Source organism: Curcuma longa, chromosome 19, assembly GCF_044706935.1.
Source record: "Curcuma longa cultivar G26 ecotype Majalengka, Jawa Barat chromosome 19, ITB_CL_G26_1.1, whole genome shotgun sequence".
NCBI lineage: Eukaryota > Viridiplantae > Streptophyta > Magnoliopsida > Zingiberales > Zingiberaceae > Curcuma > Curcuma longa.
This window is the reverse complement of record NC_133879.1, coordinates 3980844-4002435: the sequence shown is the minus strand read 5'-3', so window position 1 is coordinate 4002435 and position 21592 is coordinate 3980844. Positions and strand designations below refer to the sequence as shown.

At 35.0% G+C, this 21592-nt stretch overlaps 1 protein-coding gene across 1 annotated transcript; it reads left to right on the top strand.

Moving 5' to 3' along the window:
- Positions 1-10836: 10836 nt before the first annotated feature.
- LOC141812766 (uncharacterized) lies at positions 10837-13709 on the top strand. The gene is made up of 3 exons (XM_074700758.1): positions 10837-11167; positions 12465-12546; positions 13274-13709. Exons 1-3 carry the CDS (start codon positions 10837-10839, stop codon positions 13707-13709), a joined length of 849 nt encoding a protein of 282 aa, XP_074556859.1.
- The last annotated feature ends 7883 nt before the right edge of the window (positions 13710-21592 follow it).

Below are 21592 nucleotides of genomic sequence, written 5' to 3'. Positions count from 1 at the left end.
GTTTTAAAATGAATATCAAGTTGTTGCATGATGTTCTTTGATTAAATAGCTGTCGTTGCGTCCAAATGTTTGTTGTGATTATGGATGGCTTCATGAAAATATCACCAATTTGGTCATTTGTGTAGATAAAACAGATTTACAATTTTTAGCTTATCATTCGGTCTTTAAGCAAAGTGAAAAATTAATTTCTCTATGACTACTAAGAGTATAACAAATTGATTAAGGTGTTACTATTGTCACTAGTATATCCCACCTATTTAGGAAGTAAAGCGCTTGAAATAGAGCAATGAGTCTATTTTTAAGCCAATAAAATCTTGAATGAGTGCTTATAAACAATCAAACTAGGCTCAAGGAGCTTCTCAAAGGCAATAAATTAAATAGGATTTTATAAATGACAAATATGGTCCAAGTATCGTGGGTGAATGCCTCTATGGGAGTAGTCAAGCTAAGTTAGTACTCGGGTGGTAGAATTACCACACAGGAGCAAGGTTCAAATCCCGTAGGATTCATTCCTTTACGGAATAAGTTCATTCCATCTAGGAGGCCATTTGGTGCTGTGATTTATCATCCTTCCACAGGCCTTGGGACGGATTATGGAGGGGTCCATGAGATGAGCATTATAATTACCTTTTTGCCACACAAGTACCGTGGATGAATAAAACCTAGAAGTTATTCTAAGTATATAGTTTCTTCTAGATAATCAAGAAGAAACATATTAGAGACATTACGTCGTTTATAGCTATAACTATGGAATAGTTATAATTTTGATGGTTAAATAAATGTTTTGTTAAAGCTAATACCTTTATGCCAGTGAAATCCCTTGACAATAAGCGCACTCATAGAGTGACAGAAGCTTAATGCATAAAGTGTGAGACTCATTTGGAACCAATAATACTCATAGAGGTGCCAATGAGAAGCAGCAAATTATATGGCCATTGTTATATGCCAATTGAATCTTTAGAGTCAATCTTTATAGAATGAAAATTAGGAATAATTTACATCGTGCTTATGCTGTGTTATAATTCATGAATAATTGTATGAGTTGTGAAAACAATTATTGGCATACATTCATCTTCAAAAACATATATAGGAATCTTTGTGCAAGTTGAGCGCAGTGCAAATAATTTCAAAACTGCCCTATTAATGTAATAAAAATAAGTTATATGGTCCATGTTAGAAAACAATTAAACAACTTCCTTTGAGAACTACATTATCTTTTTTCATGACCAACAATAAGGATCAAATTAATCATTTGCCTTTGCCTATAACAGTTCACCAGTTCTTTTTCTATCCTGTCGATTGATTAATGTAATTTGCAGTTGACATTGTCATCTGAAAACAAGGGTCAATATGATATATGGTGGTTTGACATATGCTAGAGAGTTGACCAATAATAATACACGGCAACAACATTTTTTTCTCATATATTTAATCAATGAGAGGCCATGTGGTCGGTATTAAATAATAATAATAATAATAATATTTCTGTTCTGTATGCATCTTTTTTTTTTAAAGCAGTAGGGATCAATTGATGTTTAAGTATAGTTTTTGGCAACAAGGAGGACAAGATCGAAATAGTAAATTCACATTTGACCTGTTCTTAAGGTATCGACATTTCTAATTGTATTTAGTTTTAGCAATGATAACAAACAAATATAATTACGAGCTGAAGAACTCTCAATAGTCATTTTTTAAGACTTTTTTTTCTATCACAATATAATGGATGATATATAATATGTAGGCTAAATTCTCAAAAGCTAAGTATTATATTTATTGTCATTGTAATTGTTAAAGGCTAAAATTTGGAAAATATTTTTTCTATAATTAAGGACAATAAAGTTCAACCTCCAAATGACTACATGTATAGGACCTTGGAACAAATGAACGCTCTTTTTCAAGCCACCGAACTCTGACCTACTTTTTAAATTAGGTTGCTCAGTTCAGATGTCATTGTTGAGTGTTAAGACTGCCAACTGAGGTACCATGTAAAAGAGTAAATTAGGGTTAGCATTGGATTCTCTAAGTCTCAACCATTTCGTTGAAAAAAAAAACATTACTGTTTTCTTCAGTGTATCCAAGAACACAGACACTGATCTGGTAACACGGTACACTATGAAACATTTATAAGGTGGACTGATGGCCTTCCCAATTGCATGCAGATAATTAACCTTGTCATCATGGAATCTTCTATAAATAAAGAAGAATGATGTGCCTCTGCCTCAAGTATTAGACGACATTCACATGCAGCCAAAGCTCATCCTATGGGGGTTGACTTCAAGCGCAAGAGAAGCCCAAATATATGCTTAATTCTTGTCTGCAGGCTGTGAAGGAAATTGGCTGACTGCAGTAGTGTCGCTTAGTTTGACAAAGCAGTATGAGTCAAAGTTAACGATCGGGCATAATGTAGTCGTAGTTATCGTCCAGTTTTTCTATGTATACATATATAAGACTGAAGCTAGCTAGGGTTTAAGTTTGAATGCTGTTTCCATTTCTGTTCTCATCCTTATCCTCATGTGCGTAAACACTACTCTGAAGAATCTGATCAACATTATCGAAGCCGAAAATAGTTAACAATTGATGAATATCTAAACTTAATTTTCTAGGATTCTTTGCCAAAATATAATATAGTTTTAGAAAAATTGTAAAAGATAAATTAAAGATCTGAGACTAAATGGCCAATCTGACATCCAAAAAGAAGAGGCAATCTTTAAATAATAAAAGATATCAGATCCTGCACCCTGTTACACCAAGAATTCTTTAACATATATAATCACCACAGAAAAAAAAATCAAGAAAGAAATGTCTCTCAACGCTTTATAAAACTTCCGAGTAAAATAAATTAAAGATAGATATTGCTAGCATAGAGAAAGGTCTTGAATGTTATTAGAATGATATGACAATCCAAAGGATGCAAATAAAATAAACCATCTCAGTAAAACAAACTATTTTAAATTTAAATTATAAATTTACTTTATTTCTAATTTTAATATTATTCGATATACCTACTCAATCCTACTAATTAAGTTTTGTTGAACTCAATTTTTGCAAAAGCTTTAAAATTAAAAGATCCTCACCCTATTGTTTTGATCATTCAAACAGTGAAACAATTTTCCTTTCTTGCACTCTATTTCGAACAATGGTTAAGCCTTATTTCACTGTCATGATTTTCTTGCACTCTATTTTCCTTTCTTGCACAACTCGTTCTTATCCTATCGTCCCACTGACTCCTTCAAGTAAGCTTGCCCTCAATTAGTCTTGGCTCTCTCCTTTTGGAACTTGCTTTCTGTTCAACTTGCGCTCTTACAAGCATTTCATGATAGCCACCTCCTCCTTTATAAGCTTTCTTCACATTCTCTTCACCAACTCAACTTAACTACATTTACTCCAAGCTATCTATAGTTCCATTAATTGCTCCCTCTCTAAGCTAGCATAGTAGAGATAGAGGGCAAGGAGAAGGGAGTAACAAAGATGGCAGAATTAAGGAGCTAGTTGGCGAATACAAAGAGGACCTAAGGTTGTAGGGAACATTGAAGTGGGCATTTAATTACAAGCAAGTGTAGAGCAACAAACAATAGGCATAGTGAGGTAGATGATAATTGCTACGATCTTAAACATTTTGTTAGCAATTTTTTTTTAAAAAAAATTTGTTTCATAAATGGAGAAATTTGGGACAGGTCAAACTTTTAAAAATTTCAAGTTGAAATTGACCCATTTCACTGACAGATAACTCTTTCCATCAAGTTCTTTCAAATAACATTTTAAAGGTACTCATTTGTTAATTGTTTCAAATATTAACTAAAATAGGTGTTTCAAGTATGGATTAGGTGTAAATGATGCACTACCCTTTTAATAAACTATGTTTCTACCTAATCATCTCCATCACCACATAGAACTAGATTCCTATGAGTTGAAACTAGGGTCTCAATGAACTATATCACAAAATGGAATAATTTTTTATATCTTTTCATCTTCACCTTCCAATAAACAAGAACATCACAATTTGCTTTCACAAGCAAAAACCACACATATGGTAGGCACCACTTCACTCAATATATGGATGCTACACTGTATTCTTTTTGTGAAGTAGACACTACAAAAATAACCACAAATAGTGATGGATTTAGCGATCAAATTTATCTCAGTCGTTAATTAGTGATTGATATTGTAATTTCGTCGCTAAATAATGATCTATCATACTTTGGTCGCTATTTTAGTGACCAATCTTTATATTGTCACAAAATAGCGATCGAATTTATATTCGGTCGTTAAATTAGCGATGAAATTTAGATACAGTCCCTAATTTAGAGATCGAATTTATATTCAATCGTTAAATTTAGATTCAGACAGGATGGATCAGGTTTAAGGGTTATTAAGTTGAAAATTTAACGACCCAATCAAGTTTTGGTCGCTAATGTTAGCAATTGAATGAGGTTCGGTTCCTAAACGTAGAGACCGAACAGTAGCGACCGGTCACTGGGCTGGCGATGCGGCTGCGGGGCTAGTGGTGAGGTTGGTGGCGCGGCCAATCCCCTTAGCGACTGCGGGGTTACCTTGGGCTTGGGCTCAGCCTCGATCTGGTCATGACGGGGCACGGGGTTATAGGGGTCGGGAGCACGGTAGGCCCGAGGCTATAGGCACCAACCACAAGGCTGCTGGGGCTGCCTGGGCTACTGGGGTCGCTTGGGACTGCCAAGGCCGACCGTGGAGCTGTTCGGGTTGGCCGCGACGGGGAGGAGCCGACCGCGTGACTCGCTGTGATATCGGGTCAGGGTTGTCATGTGGCTGGGTATAAGCTAGGTCTCGGAATAAATGCATGTTGTTGAACACGAGTGCAATCGTGTTCAGACGCATATGCAGTCTTGGCCGGGAGATAGGGTGTACAAATAGGCGTATATTGAAATAATTTAATTGTTATATTTAAGACATTATGTAATGTGACTGATGCTAATTTTGTAATGTTATTTTGTTATCTTCAGGTATACTTGCGGCATACTCCGTACACTATCTTCTATCCGTTTGCGATCTACTCTATCGGTGGTGCTTTTAATTTTGAATTTAATATCTTTTTTAGTTTAAGTTTAAGTGGTATTATGATTTAATTAAGTTTATGTTATGTCTATATGCATGTTTAACTTTACACATTATTAATATTGTAATTGTTTTCTCATTAGATTAAAATGTATATGAATAAATCTTATATGTATAATAGATTAGAAAATAAATTTATTACTGAAGAATACATTGATGGAGTTGAACAGTTTATAGAATTTGCTAAGCGTCATCTAGAGTGTATGAATGATAATCAATTATGGTGTCTGTGTAATCATTGCAAATGTAAAAATATAGCTTTCCATGATGAGGATACTGTGAAAGTGCATCTAGGTAAAAATAGATTTATTTCAAATCATTACAACTAGTACTGTTATGGAAAACCTTAGGTGTTTGAGCCAATTGGGCATTCTGGTGCTTCGTCATTTGATTATATTGCTCAACAAGAATCATCATTTGTTCAACATGAATCATCATTTGCTCAACATTAATCATCATTTAATGACAATACAATGCAGTCAATGGTTTATGATACGATGAATGCATCTGATCATAGAAATGTATGAAATACCAACACTTGAAATCCAGAAATTATATGACATGTTAAATGCTAGTGAAAGATTAGTATGGAAAGACATTCCTTTTGGTCTTTCCCAACTCTCAGCTATTGCTAGACTACTGATCATCAAGGCAGAACATTATTTCTCTGAACGATATTATGATGGTATTTGTCAATTGATGTTAGAGTTGCTCTCTGCTAATAATATAATGACTAATAATTTTTGTAGTATGAAAAAATTGATTAGGGGTTTAGGTTTGTCTATAGAAAAGATTGATTGTTGTACAAATAACTGTATGATTTTTTGAAATCAAGATAGTGAACTTACTGAAGATAGATTGTGTAATCACCCTCAGTATAGACAGTGCAATCACATATCAGGGCTAAGTAAATAGAATGAAAAATATACCATGAAAAGTTTTGTATTATTTCTCATTAACTGCTAGACTTCAACGTTTGTATGCGTCTGTTGCAACAACAATCTACATGTGATGATATCATGATCATGTACACGAAGGAGATATAATGTGAGATATAAACATGTGTTATTTCTTTCTTTTTCACTGGTAATCCTGAGACTTTTAGCAGATGGGTTTCAGCCATTTGGTTAATTTGGACAGTAGTATTCATCTTGGCCAGTCATAGTAACACCATACAACGTGTTGAGGATCAGTGCGTTCGCTAGAGGGGGTGAATAGCGTTTTTCGATATTTCTTGATCTTTCTCTGCACAGAGATTAGCGGAAGCAAAATAATAAAAGAGATAAAAGATCACAACGCTAATCCGGTTCGATTTACTTGGTCTCCACCTCCGCAGAGGTGACTAATCCAAGGATCCACACAGCCCACACACTCTTTTCACTATGAAAAGATCTCCTTCTCAAGAACTCTTGAAGGCGGAGAAACCTTTACACTTGATCTCTTCCTCTTATGAATAGAAAATAGCTTTGGGAGGAAGAGTAGAAAAGTAAAAGACAGAGCGTTGAAGATCTCACAAAAATATACTCGAAAAGAAGAAGTGCTCTCTTCAATCTCGCAGCTGTCTTTTATGCTTTTCGTGACATCAGTCGACTGATCCCATGATCAATCGACTGATGGGCTTCAACGGCTACAGAATCTGCATTAATTGCTGCATTAATTAGCCCAACATTTGAATTCCAGTCGACTGCTCCTAGGCCAGTCGACTAGTGCCAGTCGACTACCTTCTTCTGGCTCGACTGATCTTTCTGTGTGTGATTTATTTTGCCATCTGTCGACTGAAAATACTGTCCAGTCGACTGATACTCTGATCAGTCGACTGAAAATGCAGTCCAGTCGACTGATACTCTGATCAGTCAACTGAATCACAATTCCAGTTGACTGACCAAGCTGAAACTCCCATTCCAGCTTCTTGTTCATCCCTTAGCCTTGACACAAGCCTTCAACCGTCTTCCACAAGCCTCGTGCCCTTCCTTGCACTAGCTTTGAGACATTTCCCTCAGCTTCGTCGTGCTAAGTCCTTTGCCAAGAGGCCTCGCCTCCGGGACTTCACCTTTGCCAAGAGGCCGCGCCTCCGGGACTTCACCTTTTGCCAAGTCTGCCAACCTGGACTTTCCTGTGAACTCAATTCACACACGTTAGATCACCAACATTGCCTAACTTAAACATGTTTTAGCCAAACATTAAAACCCAATAATGCTTGGGGCAAGATTGCACCAACACAACGTACCGCCATGGATGTGCATGAAAGACAAATTCATGTTCCTTATCGTACTTATTCCAAGTCCAAAGAATTCAAAAGAAAAGATAAATATATTTTTGCAATCTCTTATTGTGGAGTTGAAAGAATTATGAAATGTAGGGTCTCTGACTTATGCTATTACAAGCAAAAGTAATTTTACCTTGTGTGCTACTTTATTGTGGATGATTTGTGATTTTCTAACTTAATCAATGTTGTCTAGCTGGAGCACGACTGGTAAGTTAGCATGCCCATATTGTATGATAGAGTTGGATGTATTTTCATTACTTTACAGTGGTAAAATATCTTGATTTAATAATCATCATAAATTTTTATCAAAAGAGCACCCTTTCAGATGAAATAAAAAAGAGTTCATAAAGAATACAGTGGTCAGAAAACAATTGCCCATATCAAGTCAAGAGAGGAAGCCCTTCAAGAAATAGATAATTATGGATTTATATCAGTAAATCAGATGAGTTCTGATGACTTATATAAATAAATATATTGCTAAGGTCTGCAAGTCTGGTTGGAAGAAATAAAACATATTTTGGGAGTTGCCATATTAGAAGTATTTGCTCATTCGACATAATTTAGATGTATGGAGAAGAATTTTTTTGATAATATTTCAATATTGTGATGAATGTTATGGGCAAAACTAAAGACATGATAAAATCATGTGAAGAATTGAAACAATTAGTTAATAGACCTGAGTTGCATCAAAATGAAACAGCTGGTAAATTTTCAAAGGCTTGCTATATATTAGACAAAGAAAGTAGGTAGATATTCTGTAGTTGGTTGAAAGAAGTCAAATTCTCTTATGGTTATGCTTCGAATATGACTCATTAATGTGTGGATATGAACAAATTAAAAATGTTTGGCATGAAGAGTCATGACTATCATGTGTTCCTGCAAAGGTTTCTATGATCTACTTCTTAATAATGTTTGATGAACACTTATAAAATTAAGTATTTTTTTAAAAATTTAACATCGAGGGTTATCATGATATCGAAAATGATTCGGCTGGAAATTGAAATTCCAGTTATTCTTTGTAAACTTGAGCGTATATTCCCACCTAATTTTTTTTATTCAATGGAACATCTACTAGTTTATTTACCTTATGAGGCACAACTAACTGGTCCTATGCAGTACAAATGGATGTATCCATTTGAATGATTTTTGAGAAAATTAAAGAATAATATTCGTAATAAAATAAGAGTTGAAGGATCTATATGTAATTCTTATCTAGTTGAAGAAGCATGTTATTTCTATTCATATTATTTTGCTGACAATGTAAAAATTAGACATCATAAGTGTCCTCAAAATTTGGATGATGCTAAATCGATAGATCTAGAGATGTTTTCTATTTTAAAGTTTCTTGGTAAACCAATGGGTGCATCTGTTAATAGATGGTTAAATCCAAAAGAATATCATGCCGTAAGAACATACATACTCCTCAATTATGATGAAGTCAATCCCTACTTAAAGTTAGTTAACTTATAATTTGAAATATTTTCTCGTTATTCCTACTAGTCATAAAATATGTGTTTAATTTACTTGTATTGACAACTTGTACGAACAACAACTACAAATCCAAAATCTATCAATAAGTTCGAGTGAGAGAAACAAAAAGATAGAGACAGAATTCACAATTTGGTTTGAAATATATGTAAGTTTAAGATATATCTTTTTTTAGTGTATATTATAATAAATTTATAATTGAAGGATCGTAGAATTTTAAATGTGTAAGATGAAAGGATAAAGAATATTGCATCAGGACCTCTCCGTAATATAAGAGTCTTTTCGGGTTATTATGTGAATGATTTGAAATTTCATGTAGCATAATCCGATGCACATACAATGACCTCTAATTCAGGTATTTGTATAAAAGGATCTACCACAATACAGATACTGAATATGATTACTATGACACACTTGACGAAATCATTGAGGTCGAATATTCTACTTTACCCATAAAAAGGTGTGTGTTATTCAAATGTTCTTGATATGATCTGACTCCAAGAACACATACTAGAATATATGCAAACTATAATTTAATTGAGGTTCATGCAAATAAAAGATTCACCAAGTTTGAACCCTTCATTTTTGCGGTATAAGCTAGACAAGTTTTCTATCTTGAATACTCGACGAAGAGAAGGAGATATAGTGAATGGTTATCAATTCGTCGAATCAAGCCTCAGTCTAATATAGAAATGCCAAACTCTATTACGAATCATGATGCATTTCAGAATGAGGAAGTGGAGAGTCATTCAGTTGATTCAGATATTCAATTTACATCTTAATTACTGATAGATGTAAATCTCACTTATGAGGAAATAGATGATGGAAAGATGTCCAATAGTGAGGAGCTAATAGAGTCTACCGATGAAGAATTAGAAATTGTTAATGTTAATGATTCAGATTGTAATGATGATTAAATCTTAAAGTTGAAAACTGTTATTTTTATGTATATGTTTATGTTTTACATGTTGGATTGTGTATGTATTATAATTGTATTTTGCTGGTATAATCATGTCAAACAATCCACCAGTACACACCGATCAGATTATTTTGAGTATTGTTGGAGGATGATATGTATTGTTGTTATCAGTAATTCAAATTTATTTCTTCTTATATAATGAATAATGATATATATTTTTCATGTAGTTTTGTTCTCAATGGTCATACTGTCGCAGCTTATATTTCTAAAAAATTTAAAGAACGAAGTGCGCTTTTGGTTCTATATATAGACCAAGAAATAAAAGATTTTATTATCATGAATTTTTGGTAAGTAATTTGAATATTATTTTTACTAACCATTATTCTCTCATACTAATGATTTTGATATTTTTGTAGAAAAAATATATCTGAGAGTCAGGCCATGAAAAAGAATTCAAAATGATTTGAAACAATTGTTGTCATAAATTATACAAAGATATATATTATGTATATGGAGAAAAAATAAAAAAACCCTTCATATATGCCAAATGAGGTTTGAGATTCATGGCAAAGCATTTGAGCTACAGAAAAATGACAATGAAATTCAACGACTGCTCAAAATAATAGAAATTCTGAGGTCGGTGGCATGAGCACTGGATCATCAAAACATACAGCTGGATCACGATCTATTGTAGAGCATGCAATAGACTTAGTGAGTTTGTAATAAGTAATTCAAAATTTTTATAATTGGTAATAATTTTTAATTTTTAAATATTTTATTTTTTTAGGAAAATACTTTACATAGATCTGATACTTGTTGGGAGATTTGCAATACCAACAAGAAAAATGATGACACTTTTATGGATGTGTGATCGAAGGCCATATACGAAAAATATAAAATTTACTACTATTCATATTAAAAATGACTAGATTTATTAATTATTTATTATCTAATACTAATAATTTTTTTAACAAGATGATATGACTGATCGAGTTGCACAGGCGTCTCAGCCTGATGTAAAGGGGGTGACTTAGTGAGGTTATCAGATGAAGCTATAAATGAGATATATTATGATATGGTTGGTGGAAGCAAGAAGAACGCCCTCTACGGCCTTGCCTCTCATGCACGGGTTGCATATGATCATGTTATAGCTCCTAGAGCCAGGGGTCGATCTAGTTCTCAATCCAATGAAGTGCGAAAATTAAAACTAGAAAATCAAGCGCTGAGAGATCGGGTCACGACATTAGAGCAGTCCGAGCAGTTAATGGATAATCGGGTCAGGGCAGCTGTAGAGCAGTCAGAGTGGTCGATGTATGATCGTGTCAGGATGACATTCGATCATCAAATGCAAGAATTTTTTGATCATTATTCAATCATGAGTCTTTCTGCTTTTTCCATGCCGTATCGTTTTGATTCACAAGAGACTCAAGACCCAAATGCTCCTGATAAGTAGATATGTTGAGGTATGTTAATTTTTAATTTTAATTTTATATTTATGGTTCATTAAATATAATAATTGGTACTACCTAAAGTGAGCCCACTATATAGCTTCTAATTGTCGATTGATAAACTATTTATATATGACGTTTGTTTTTGTCAATGAATTTTGTCCATGAACACTAATGCTTCGCTGTTTGCAAATGGAACTGGAGGACTTAATCAGGAAGGAATAAGCTACTACAACAACCTTTTAGATGCTCTTCTAGAAAAAGGATTTCCTTCAACGAGCCTTATGGATTAATAGCTACGTTCATATTTTTCTTCTTTAGTTTTAAACTGTAATTGTGACAACTTAAGGAATACATTGAACTTGAGTTTTAGTTTTTGTTTGATCCTATAGATTTACATCACTCTGTTTTTAATTTGCTATTGCCATGCTTGAGACTGCAACTACTACCATCTTGGCTCCCAGCACACTGTTTGTAAAGGTTTTATATTGCATCCACTCCTTCCTCTATTGTTATATTGATTTCATATACAGACTTTGACATATTATTGTGGTTTAATCTATCATTCCTCTGTAGTTACATAGAAATTCTAATTATAAGTAGAAAATCTGAAATGAGGGATGTAAATTTTGTATAGACTGAGGATACATTTTTCATCAAATAAAAATGTAAGAGCACTATGAATTTAAATTAGAAGCTGTCATAGACATCTATTGAAGTTTGTAATTAGTTGTTTCAAGATCTGTATTCTTAGATTGAACAAAAATGGCATGACACAAACTGCTAAAGATAAAAAGAGAATTATGAATCCTGGAAAACTGTTAGCTTCTAAAGCTTTATGACGTACGAAATTGTGTTGCATGTTAAGCATCAATTTCTGAGTCGTGAAATCTAGTTTTTTCCTTCAGCAATTTCATAAGATTACAAACACACTGCTATATTGTTTTGGGAAGTTAATGCATTGCTTAATCCTAAACTTAAGCTGTCTTTCAATTATTCATCAAATGCTGGTGGATTCGGTAGCATTGACCATACCCAACATATGGAACAACTTGGCACAGATTACCCTTAGATGCCAAACTGAGGAAGATTATGCCCGACTTGTGAGTTTGCTGCCACAGACAGAGGCTGCTCTATTGGATTGGGCTATCAATTTGATGGTCGACGTTGTTCAGGAAGAACAAATAAACAAGATGAATGCACGCAACCTTGCCACAGTTTTTGCTCCAAACATGACTCAGGTAATTGATAGCAGTTTTTGCTCCAAATCTTGAGGAACTCTATACCGGTACAAAGAGGAAGATGAAGATCTCCAGAGAAGTCAGAACTCCTAATGGGTAGAAAACTTTCTCCCTCTGTTACAACTTGGCATTAACTACATAGTTCAATGGAATATTACTGTCTAGATTCATAATGTAGATCAAGAAAGCAATCTGAACATATGGATGTCTGATAACATGCCTAATATTGGAGAAGCTCTACACATGATGCTCATCCGTCTATTGTTTGACATAATTTACTAGACATGTCGAAAATTTGTACTTATTGTGCATGAGAACTTGTTTCGTAATCAGTGATACTGCTAGCTGGTGGTTTAAGAAATCTATCCTATCACCTCACCAAATGCTCTTGTTTATTCTTGGCCAGTGCCCCAAATGCTCAAACCTAGTGCTTCAGGGTGAGGTTCTCAAATGCCATTTTGCTAGAATTGGAGAGCACCATATACATGTAGCTAGATCAAAAATCATTTGGATGCATATCTATTACCAATATTTCTACCATGTATTCTCTGTCTGTGGATAATTTTTTCCTCCATTTTTCTAAAGCGATTAGATCCTGTGTTTCTCTCCCTGTTATAGTGTAGAGTGTATTTATATCTCAACTTTCTTCCACTTGTATACTTGAAATATGCTTTCAATTTGATAGCATTGGTATACCGAATACAACATATACCGCAATGATACTCTTTACAACCTACAACCTGTTGATCTATAATGATATTTTGATAGATCTTCTCCTCGTTCAGTTTTCTAATCCTTTCCTTTTCCTGTTCATGCAATACAGGAAAACAGTAGAAGAACATGAAATACTGACAATCGAAGTGACGCCCGGGTGGAGAAAAGGCACAAAAGTAACATTTCCAGAGAAAGTGAATGAAGAGCTGAACCAAATTCCTGCAGACCTTGTCTTTATCATCGACGAGAAGCCTCATGAAGTTTACAAGAGGGAGGGCAACGATCTTGTTGTTCATCAAAAGATCTCACTAGTCGATGCACTAGCAGGGACTACAATAAACCTCGTAACCCTTGATGGGTGTAATTTGGTGATTGACATGACTGATGTAATCAAGCTTAACTATGAATTGGTGATTAAAAATGAAAGAATGCCCATTACACGAGAATCTGGCAAGAAGGGGAAGCTGATTATCAAGTTCGATGTGAAATTTCCTTCCAGGTTGACACTAGAGCAGCATGCAGGGATTAGAAGCATCTTTGGATAATCAAGGTGCAAATTGCTCTACCTCAGTTCCCTTGTCAGATTATCATCATTATTATTGTTAATTTTATTTTTCTCTGCTATTATGATTTAAGTAATTACTTTTCTTTGTGACCTATAATATCTACACAATGATGTCCATCTAATTTTCATTCTCATGTTGCATTTTGAAATTTTTTATAGATGAGTTATGAACTCAATTGTTGTAATTTTATGAATATTGATGTAGAGAACATCAGATGATCGAACCTGAGTTTTGATAATGGTAAATAGTTTAAGTTAAGTTTAAAAAATGGACTGATGAGCTGAATTGAGTGTGCAAATAGTACAGAAAAATCCTAGTTGTGGCTAGATAAGAAAGCCCTGATATGGAAGATTAGTTGGGCAAAGAAGACCTAGTTTGAATGACTATACAAGAAAGTTCTGATCTGGAGGATTGAACAAGAAAAATCTAATTTAGAGGACTGGGCAAGGAAGTCTTGGTCAAGAGGACTAAACAGGAAGTCTTGGTCAAGAGGACTAGACAAGAAGTCTTGGCAGATTAGAGCACCAGACGGAAAAGTCTAGACGAGTTTGGAGGATTGAACGTCTAGCAGTGGAAGTTTTGGGGGTCGAGGATCAAGGCTGAGCAAAAGTCCAACGGATCTGAAGGACCGAGTTGGAAAAAGATAAATTCTCCCGAGTGGAATGGGTGAGGATGGATTCCCGGTAAGGATTATAGTAGGCGTCAGTTTGACTTAGGATTTTATTGGAAACCTAAAATCAAGATGAAATATTAGTTTACCAAAACTATTTCCTTTCTATTATTTTTGGTTCTAGACTAACTTGTAATGCAAAAAAGGAAGGGTTAGAACTTTGTGTTCCATGCACCCTTATTTGAATCTAGGCGATCGGACGGTCTAGGCATCCAAAAGAGATCCAGGCGACCGAATGCCAATTGAACGAGCTGGCGAGGCGGATGAGGTGACAGATTTTTAGTGGTCGAGACACCTTAAATCCAAGCACCCAGAGAGGACTTCCAGGCACCCGGATCAACTTTTATAAGCAGCTGCAAGGGGGAACCCCAGTATCAACTTCATATACTTCTACGACGACCTCCTACATGCAAACAACCAATCCAGAAAGTTGTCGTAACGTCGAGGAGCTACACCTAATACAATTAGTCGATAAATTTACTTTGTTGCTTTTTGTACTTAGTTTAGGATGGTATAAGTTTACCGATCCTAACACATTTTATAAAGCGACAAACTCCTTGTCGTAATAGGAAAGTTTTTATAGTGAATTGCTTATCGAAAACGATCACGGATCGTGGGTCTTGGAGTAACAGCTTGTGGCTGTAAACCAAGTAAAAATAAAGTGTTCCTATTTCTTCTTTCTGTTGCACTTTCTATTTTTACATACTTTCGTACTCAAATTTTGCCATGAATTGATAAAAGAGTGAAAAGCAATAAAGCGCTATTCACTCCTCAAGTGCTTTAACTCGATCCTACAATTGGTATTAGAATGATGGGTGCTCGAATTTAGTGCCACCACTAATCGAGCTTATTCGATATTTCACTCTAATTTTTTTCTCTCCCGCACTACTAATCCAAGATCAAGTTTTGGTATATTTTTTTATGTTTTTCTTTGTGCAAGTTAAATGACCCATCAAGAAGGTTATAGCACCGCCAGACCTCCACTATTCTCAGAAAAAGACTTCATCTACTGGAAGGGTAGAATAGAGTACCACCTCAAAATGTAGGTTGAAATGTGGATTGTGATCCAGACATGGTTTACACTTCCAACGAACAACAATGGCATTCCACAGCCTTGCGAGAAGTGGGACATAGCCATAAAGTGTAAAATTGAGGTTGACGCTGAACCAACCTAGACACTCCAATGCTGTCTAACAAAGTAAGAGCTTAACCGGATTGGTCCTTTCATAAGTGCGAAAGACTTATGGGACAAACTCATTGAGTGATATGAAGGAACTTCAGACACCAAAGTGAGCAAGCATGACCTGTTGAACAAACTGTACAATATAAAAATGCAAAAAGACGAATCTGTGAGTTGGCTACACGCACGAATTTAGAATCTACTCAATGGGCTCCACGCCATAGGACAACCCGTGAAGAATCGAGACGTAATCAGGTACACATTAAAAGTGTTCCCTATGAACACTTTGTCAGCATCAATGGTTGATGAATATAAGGTCTCCAGGGACCTTTCTAAAATAAAATTAGATGAACTATTTTCGAGATTTGATCTACACAAACAAACTAATGCCAATCCAGTCGAGAAAGGGATTGCTCTTTTTGTAAGTCAAACCAAGGATAGAATGACGAGATGATGAACTGAGGGAGAATCTAAAGATTCATTGGGTTCTGAAAGCAACGATGAGGTTGCTAGTGAACTAGTTAATTTAGTTCGGAAATATTTAAGAAGAAGTGTGGAGTTCGGAGATCCAAGATGAAGAAGATGATTCAAAAGGCAAGATCAACCAAAACACCCACCAACAAGATCGAACTCGCCTGCTATGGTTGCAACGAGAAAGGACATTTTAAGGATGATTGTCTTAATCAAAAGAAGGAGTGCAAAACAAAAAAGAAAGCACTTAAAGCCACCTGGGATGAGTCCTCTTCAAAAGACTCAGAAGAGGAAGCAAACACGACCTTCCTAGCTCTCCTAGTAAGAGAGGAGATTGGGGAGACCAAGATCGAACTAGACACAGAGTCAGAAGCTGAATTAGATTCAAGTCACGGATCCGTATCTAATTTAGAAGGTCCCAATAACACTATAAGCAATAAACTGACAGATAAATTGTATTTAATAATTTATTGTTTGACTAAGAAATTGAAAAAGTTCAGTGTCCAAGTTAACTCTCTCCAAAAGGAGGTAGCACTCCTCAAGGAGAAAGTCAATATCAGCTTGTCAATTGAAAATATTCAGGTTGGAATTTCAACTCAAGTCCAACTTCATTTTGGATCCAAACCAAGTATCTTATGTGTAGGAATACAAAGATTTGGACCAATGGATATTGGATAATAGATGCTCCAGACACATGACTGGAGACAGATCAAAATTCGCAAAGTTAAAGTTCAAGAATGTAGGATCCATTGCCTTCAGAAACAACGAAAAATATAAGGTAATCAGAACAGGTAATATCGAACTAAACTTTAACTTCATTATTCACAAAGTATTGTTAGTAGACAAATTAGAATTTAATTTGTTAAACATTAGTCAACTATGTGATGCTAGATATTTAGTTAGATTTACTAAATCAAAGTGTATAATTGAGAACATAGAAAACCCTAAAATAACACTTAAGGGAATTAGAAAAATAATATTGATAAAATTGACGTACCAAGCTCTTCAACTAAGTGTCTATTGATACAATAAGACAAAATCAAGCTGTGGCATAGGAGACTGGGTCACACTCATGTTAGACTTATCTTAAAGATGAGTCAAAATGATCTAGTTAAGGGTCTACCTAAGTTAATCATCCTAGAAAACGTAATTTGTAATGCTTGTTAACAAAGTAAATAAATAAAATCAACCCACAAAGTTACTAACCTGAACCAAAGAAATTCCATACTTGAATTACTACACTTAGACCTCTTTGATTCATATGGGGCTAAGTCATTAAGTGAAACCAGTACTGTTTAATAATAATTGATGATTACTCTAGGTTCACTTGGGTAAACTTCTTAAAAACTAAGGATGAAACTTATGAAAAATTCACAAACTTATACAAACTAATAGAAAATAAAAAGGACTTAAAAAATTAAAAGAATAAGAAATTATCATGGTGGAGAGTTTGAAAATGCTAGGTTTAATGAGTTTTGTCAAGTTAATAAATACCACCATGAGTTCTTATTTCCTAGGACCCCATAATAAAATGGAATAGTAGATAGAAAAAATAAAACTTTACAATAAGCAGCTAGGATAATGCTAAATGAATACAAACTAACCAACTAATTCTGGGCTGAGGCAATAAGCACATCTTGCTATATTTAAATAGGATATTAATTAATAAACATCATAATAAAATCTCCTATGAACTATTTTATAATAAAATACCCAATTTAAATTATCTAAAAGTATTTGGATGTAAAGAATACATACTTAATACAAAAGACTACTTAAGAAAATTTACATCCAAAACCACTAAGGGATATTCTTAGGTTAATATTTGATGAAGAAAGTAATATTAATCAACCTAATGAACAACTTAATAATCCACAAAACCAAGAAGAGAAAGAAATTCAACCTAACTCAAACATAACCGAACTAGAAAATAGGATTGACCCAAACCTAACTGAACCAAATATCACATGAGCACCTAGATTAGAGTTAATCACCCACCTAACCAAATATTTAGTGATCATAACCTAGGAGTTAGAACTAGGCCATCGTATAGAAACTTAAGCTAAATAGCACTAATATCTAATATTGAACCAAAGACTATAGAAGAAGTCCTACCTGACCTTGACTATATAATAGCGATGCAAGAGGAACACTACAACAAAAACAGTCATAGACATCGGTGGAAAACCGATGTCTATGAGAAAATCGACTGATGTCTATGAAGGCGTTGTAAAAGGTCTGACATTTTAGACATCGGTTTGTAACCGATGTAATACAACTCAACGACATCGGTTTGTAACCGATGTAAAACCGATGTAATATCACTCAACGACATCGGTTTCGCAACGGTGTAAAACCGATGTAATATATGTTTAACATCAATTTTAACAACGATTTTCGACCGATGTAATATCACAACGACATCGGTTTTGCAACGGTATAAAACCGATGTAATATATGTTTAACATCAATTTTAACAACGGTTTTCGACCGATGTAATATCACTTAACGACAACGCTTCCAAACCGATGTCATTGAATTTAAAACTGTTGTAATAACACTTATTTTTTTATGTTGTTTGTAAATTATGATCGAGCAAGATGACAAAATTATCATAATATTATAAATTCATCAAACAAATCACAAATACAAAAGCACCAATATATTTAATCACCTCAATATTTACAAATAATCAAAAGTAACTAACAAAAATTATTCTTCTTGCAACATATTACATTGTTTTCATCCTCAGAAGGAACTAATATAGAATCCTCAACGTTTACAAATAACCTTTTGACTTCTGTACTTCTACAGATACAAATCCAAAAGGGAAAAGTAAACAAAATCTCCATCTAGCATAGCAATGAATCATGAGCCACTCCATTCACTTACTTGGAACAGGCTTGGACCAGCAAGCTTTAAATTCTTGGATGCTCTCCGTAGACTCCATTCACTCCATTCTGTTCTTCCTTTAAATTCTTGGTATAATATCAATTTCAGATAAAGGATTGCAGAAGTTGCTTACACATGGTTGAATCTGCCACCTTTTCCTTAGAAGCTGGCTGATAATTCTCCCAACCCCCATATCACTTGATCAGTAGCAGCGAAAAAAAAAACCTCCTTGCAGGAAAGGACAGAAATCGATCTGGAATTAGATTTAGAAGAAAATATAAAGAAGGTCTATCACTTTCCAAGTTCCAAATAATACATTTTCTCTAGAACAATGTGGACAATTTAGCTGGGACAGAAATGCAATTCATAGTCAACTAAATAGATAGCTAAAATCAAGAGGAAAAAAGACTGCAGCAATAATGAAACCAGTGATCTGCAAAGTTGGATAGTTTGTCAACTTCCAATAAATGTTAGAGAAACTATGAAAAACTGTAATGAGAAAAAGTATTTCAGCCACAAAGAAGAAAAGTGCATGCATCAGTTTTAACAAGTTTGGACTAGAATCAAGCATTGCAGGTGAAGAATCCACACTAATAGTCAAATCATGAGGCAGCCAAGAAATTGAAGAACAGCTGATAGTGTAACAACATTTTCAACTGATGAATAAGAACATTAATCACTAATACAAATATCCAGCAATTGAAGATGATGCTATACCCAAGAAGAGTCTCTCTTTTTCCCACCTGCAATGAAAAACAGAGGAAAGCAAAGTCCTACAAATATCTTTGAATTCTTTGTCTAGGTTTAATCTTAAGCTCAGTGGCAGCAAATTTCCTGGGACAAACTAATACCATATTCATCGGTCTACAAAGTTTAATCAGTGTACACAGCATGTTATCTATACCATCACAGTTCATATACAAAATGAAAGTGCAAACATAACGTTCCATCATAAATTACCACTCTTATGACTATAAAAATTAATATGGAACGAGATTAGAAAAATGATTCTCTTCCACTTAGGCAGAGTTGCATGTATCATTTTGTATAAAAATGGTACCGCTACAACTATGGACCTCTCCGGTGATTATACCATAGGATGTCATTTACAATGATGTGCCGCTACTGGTTCTAATCTTGTAGACTGTCAAATCTCCTGTTTGAAAAGATTCTTGAAAACAAGCTGTTAGTCATGATAGAACTCTTCCGCATCACTAGAGCCAGCATTAGTACCATGGAGACAGAAAAGCATACCACTACAATGCAAAGTCAATGTTTGACGCTAGCGAAACAAAGTGCTACTTCAGCTTGTGCTTGAAGTTCTCCCAAGGCTTTCACAACTTCTTCCCGGCTGATTTTTTTCTCCTTATCCTCTTTAAGCAATTTCCTTAATCTGCCCACGAAAAGGAATGGAAATAAACAAAGTAAATCACAGAATATAGTTTCAAATAGCATTTAACTTTGAATTTTAACTATTTTTCTAACTATTTTTTTAGTCAGTATCCATTTCTGAAGAAATTAGCCCCCAAAATGCCTATGTAAAAGATGGGCGCAAATCCTGATCAAACAACAAGTATACTGCCCTATAGATATTCATCTTCCTGATCAAACAACAAAAGGAATCACAAAAACCCTAAAAGAAACAAGTAACCGGCATTTTACCTCGTTGGAGTGCTGGGACGGGACGAATGACGGCCGGCCGGGCGCGGGCGAGCGCGGGGCGGGCGCGGGCGAGCGCGGGAAAAATCACCGACGGACGGCCGGGCGCGGGCAGGCGAGCACTGGAGGAAATAGCGCTTAAGGAAATATCACCGGCGGTCGGGCAGCAGGCGAGCGCGGAGGAAAGCCGACGCGGGAGCAAATATTGCCGGCGGGGGGCGGGCGAGCGCTGGAGGAGAACAGAGGCGGTCGAGCGTGGGAGGATTGGCTACCGGGGCCGGGCGAGCGCAGCCGGCCGATCGCGCGGGTGAGAAGTAGTCGGTGTCGGAGGGGGGAGTTTCGTGAAGAACAGAAGCGATCGGGACTTTCCTCAAAACCTAAGATTTGGAAGCGTGTGGTGATAACCTTTATTAATACCACATTATTTCGCTTCCTCATTATAAAATAATATTATTAATTAATATTATTATTAAAATATATTAAACTATATTATATTAAGCATTATATAAAACCTTTATTAATGATGATAAACCGATATAATATTAAAGCGTTGTAATATTAATAAATAATGCTATTAATGATGATAAACCTTTATTAATTTATTTTCCACCACACGCTTAAATGCTCATTATTAATGAATTTATCAAGGGATCTAGTAAAACCTTTATTAATGAGGAAGGGATTTCGGGGCGCAATTAAACGGGGTTTACCACTAAAAACCTAAGATTTGGAAGCGTGTGGTGGAAGAAATATTTGGAGGGAGAGAGGGAAAGAAAAAATGAAAATATACAACGGTTTTAAATTGTTGTTATAGCTTCCAAAACCGTTGTTGAAAGCGCAAATAGACAACGGTTTTCAAACCGTTGTCGTAGTCTTCAAAAACCGTTGTTAAAAGCGCACATAGACAACGATTTTAAAACCGTTGTTGTATCCTCCAAAAACTGTTGTTGTAGTCTCCAATCACTCTCAAAGACAACGAAAATATACAAC

Excerpts from the sequence above, each read along its gene's own strand:
- LOC141812766 (XM_074700758.1), top strand. The coding sequence starts at position 10,837 with ATGGTTGGTGGAAGCAAGAAGAACGCCCTCTACGGCCTTGCCTCTCAT. Across the intron at positions 11,168-12,464 it reads TGCTTTTTCCATGCCGTATC|TTTTTGCTCCAAATCTTGAG; the intron begins GTTTTGATTCAC and ends AATTGATAGCAG. Across the intron at positions 12,547-13,273 it reads GAAGTCAGAACTCCTAATGG|GAAAACAGTAGAAGAACATG; the intron begins GTAGAAAACTTT and ends CATGCAATACAG.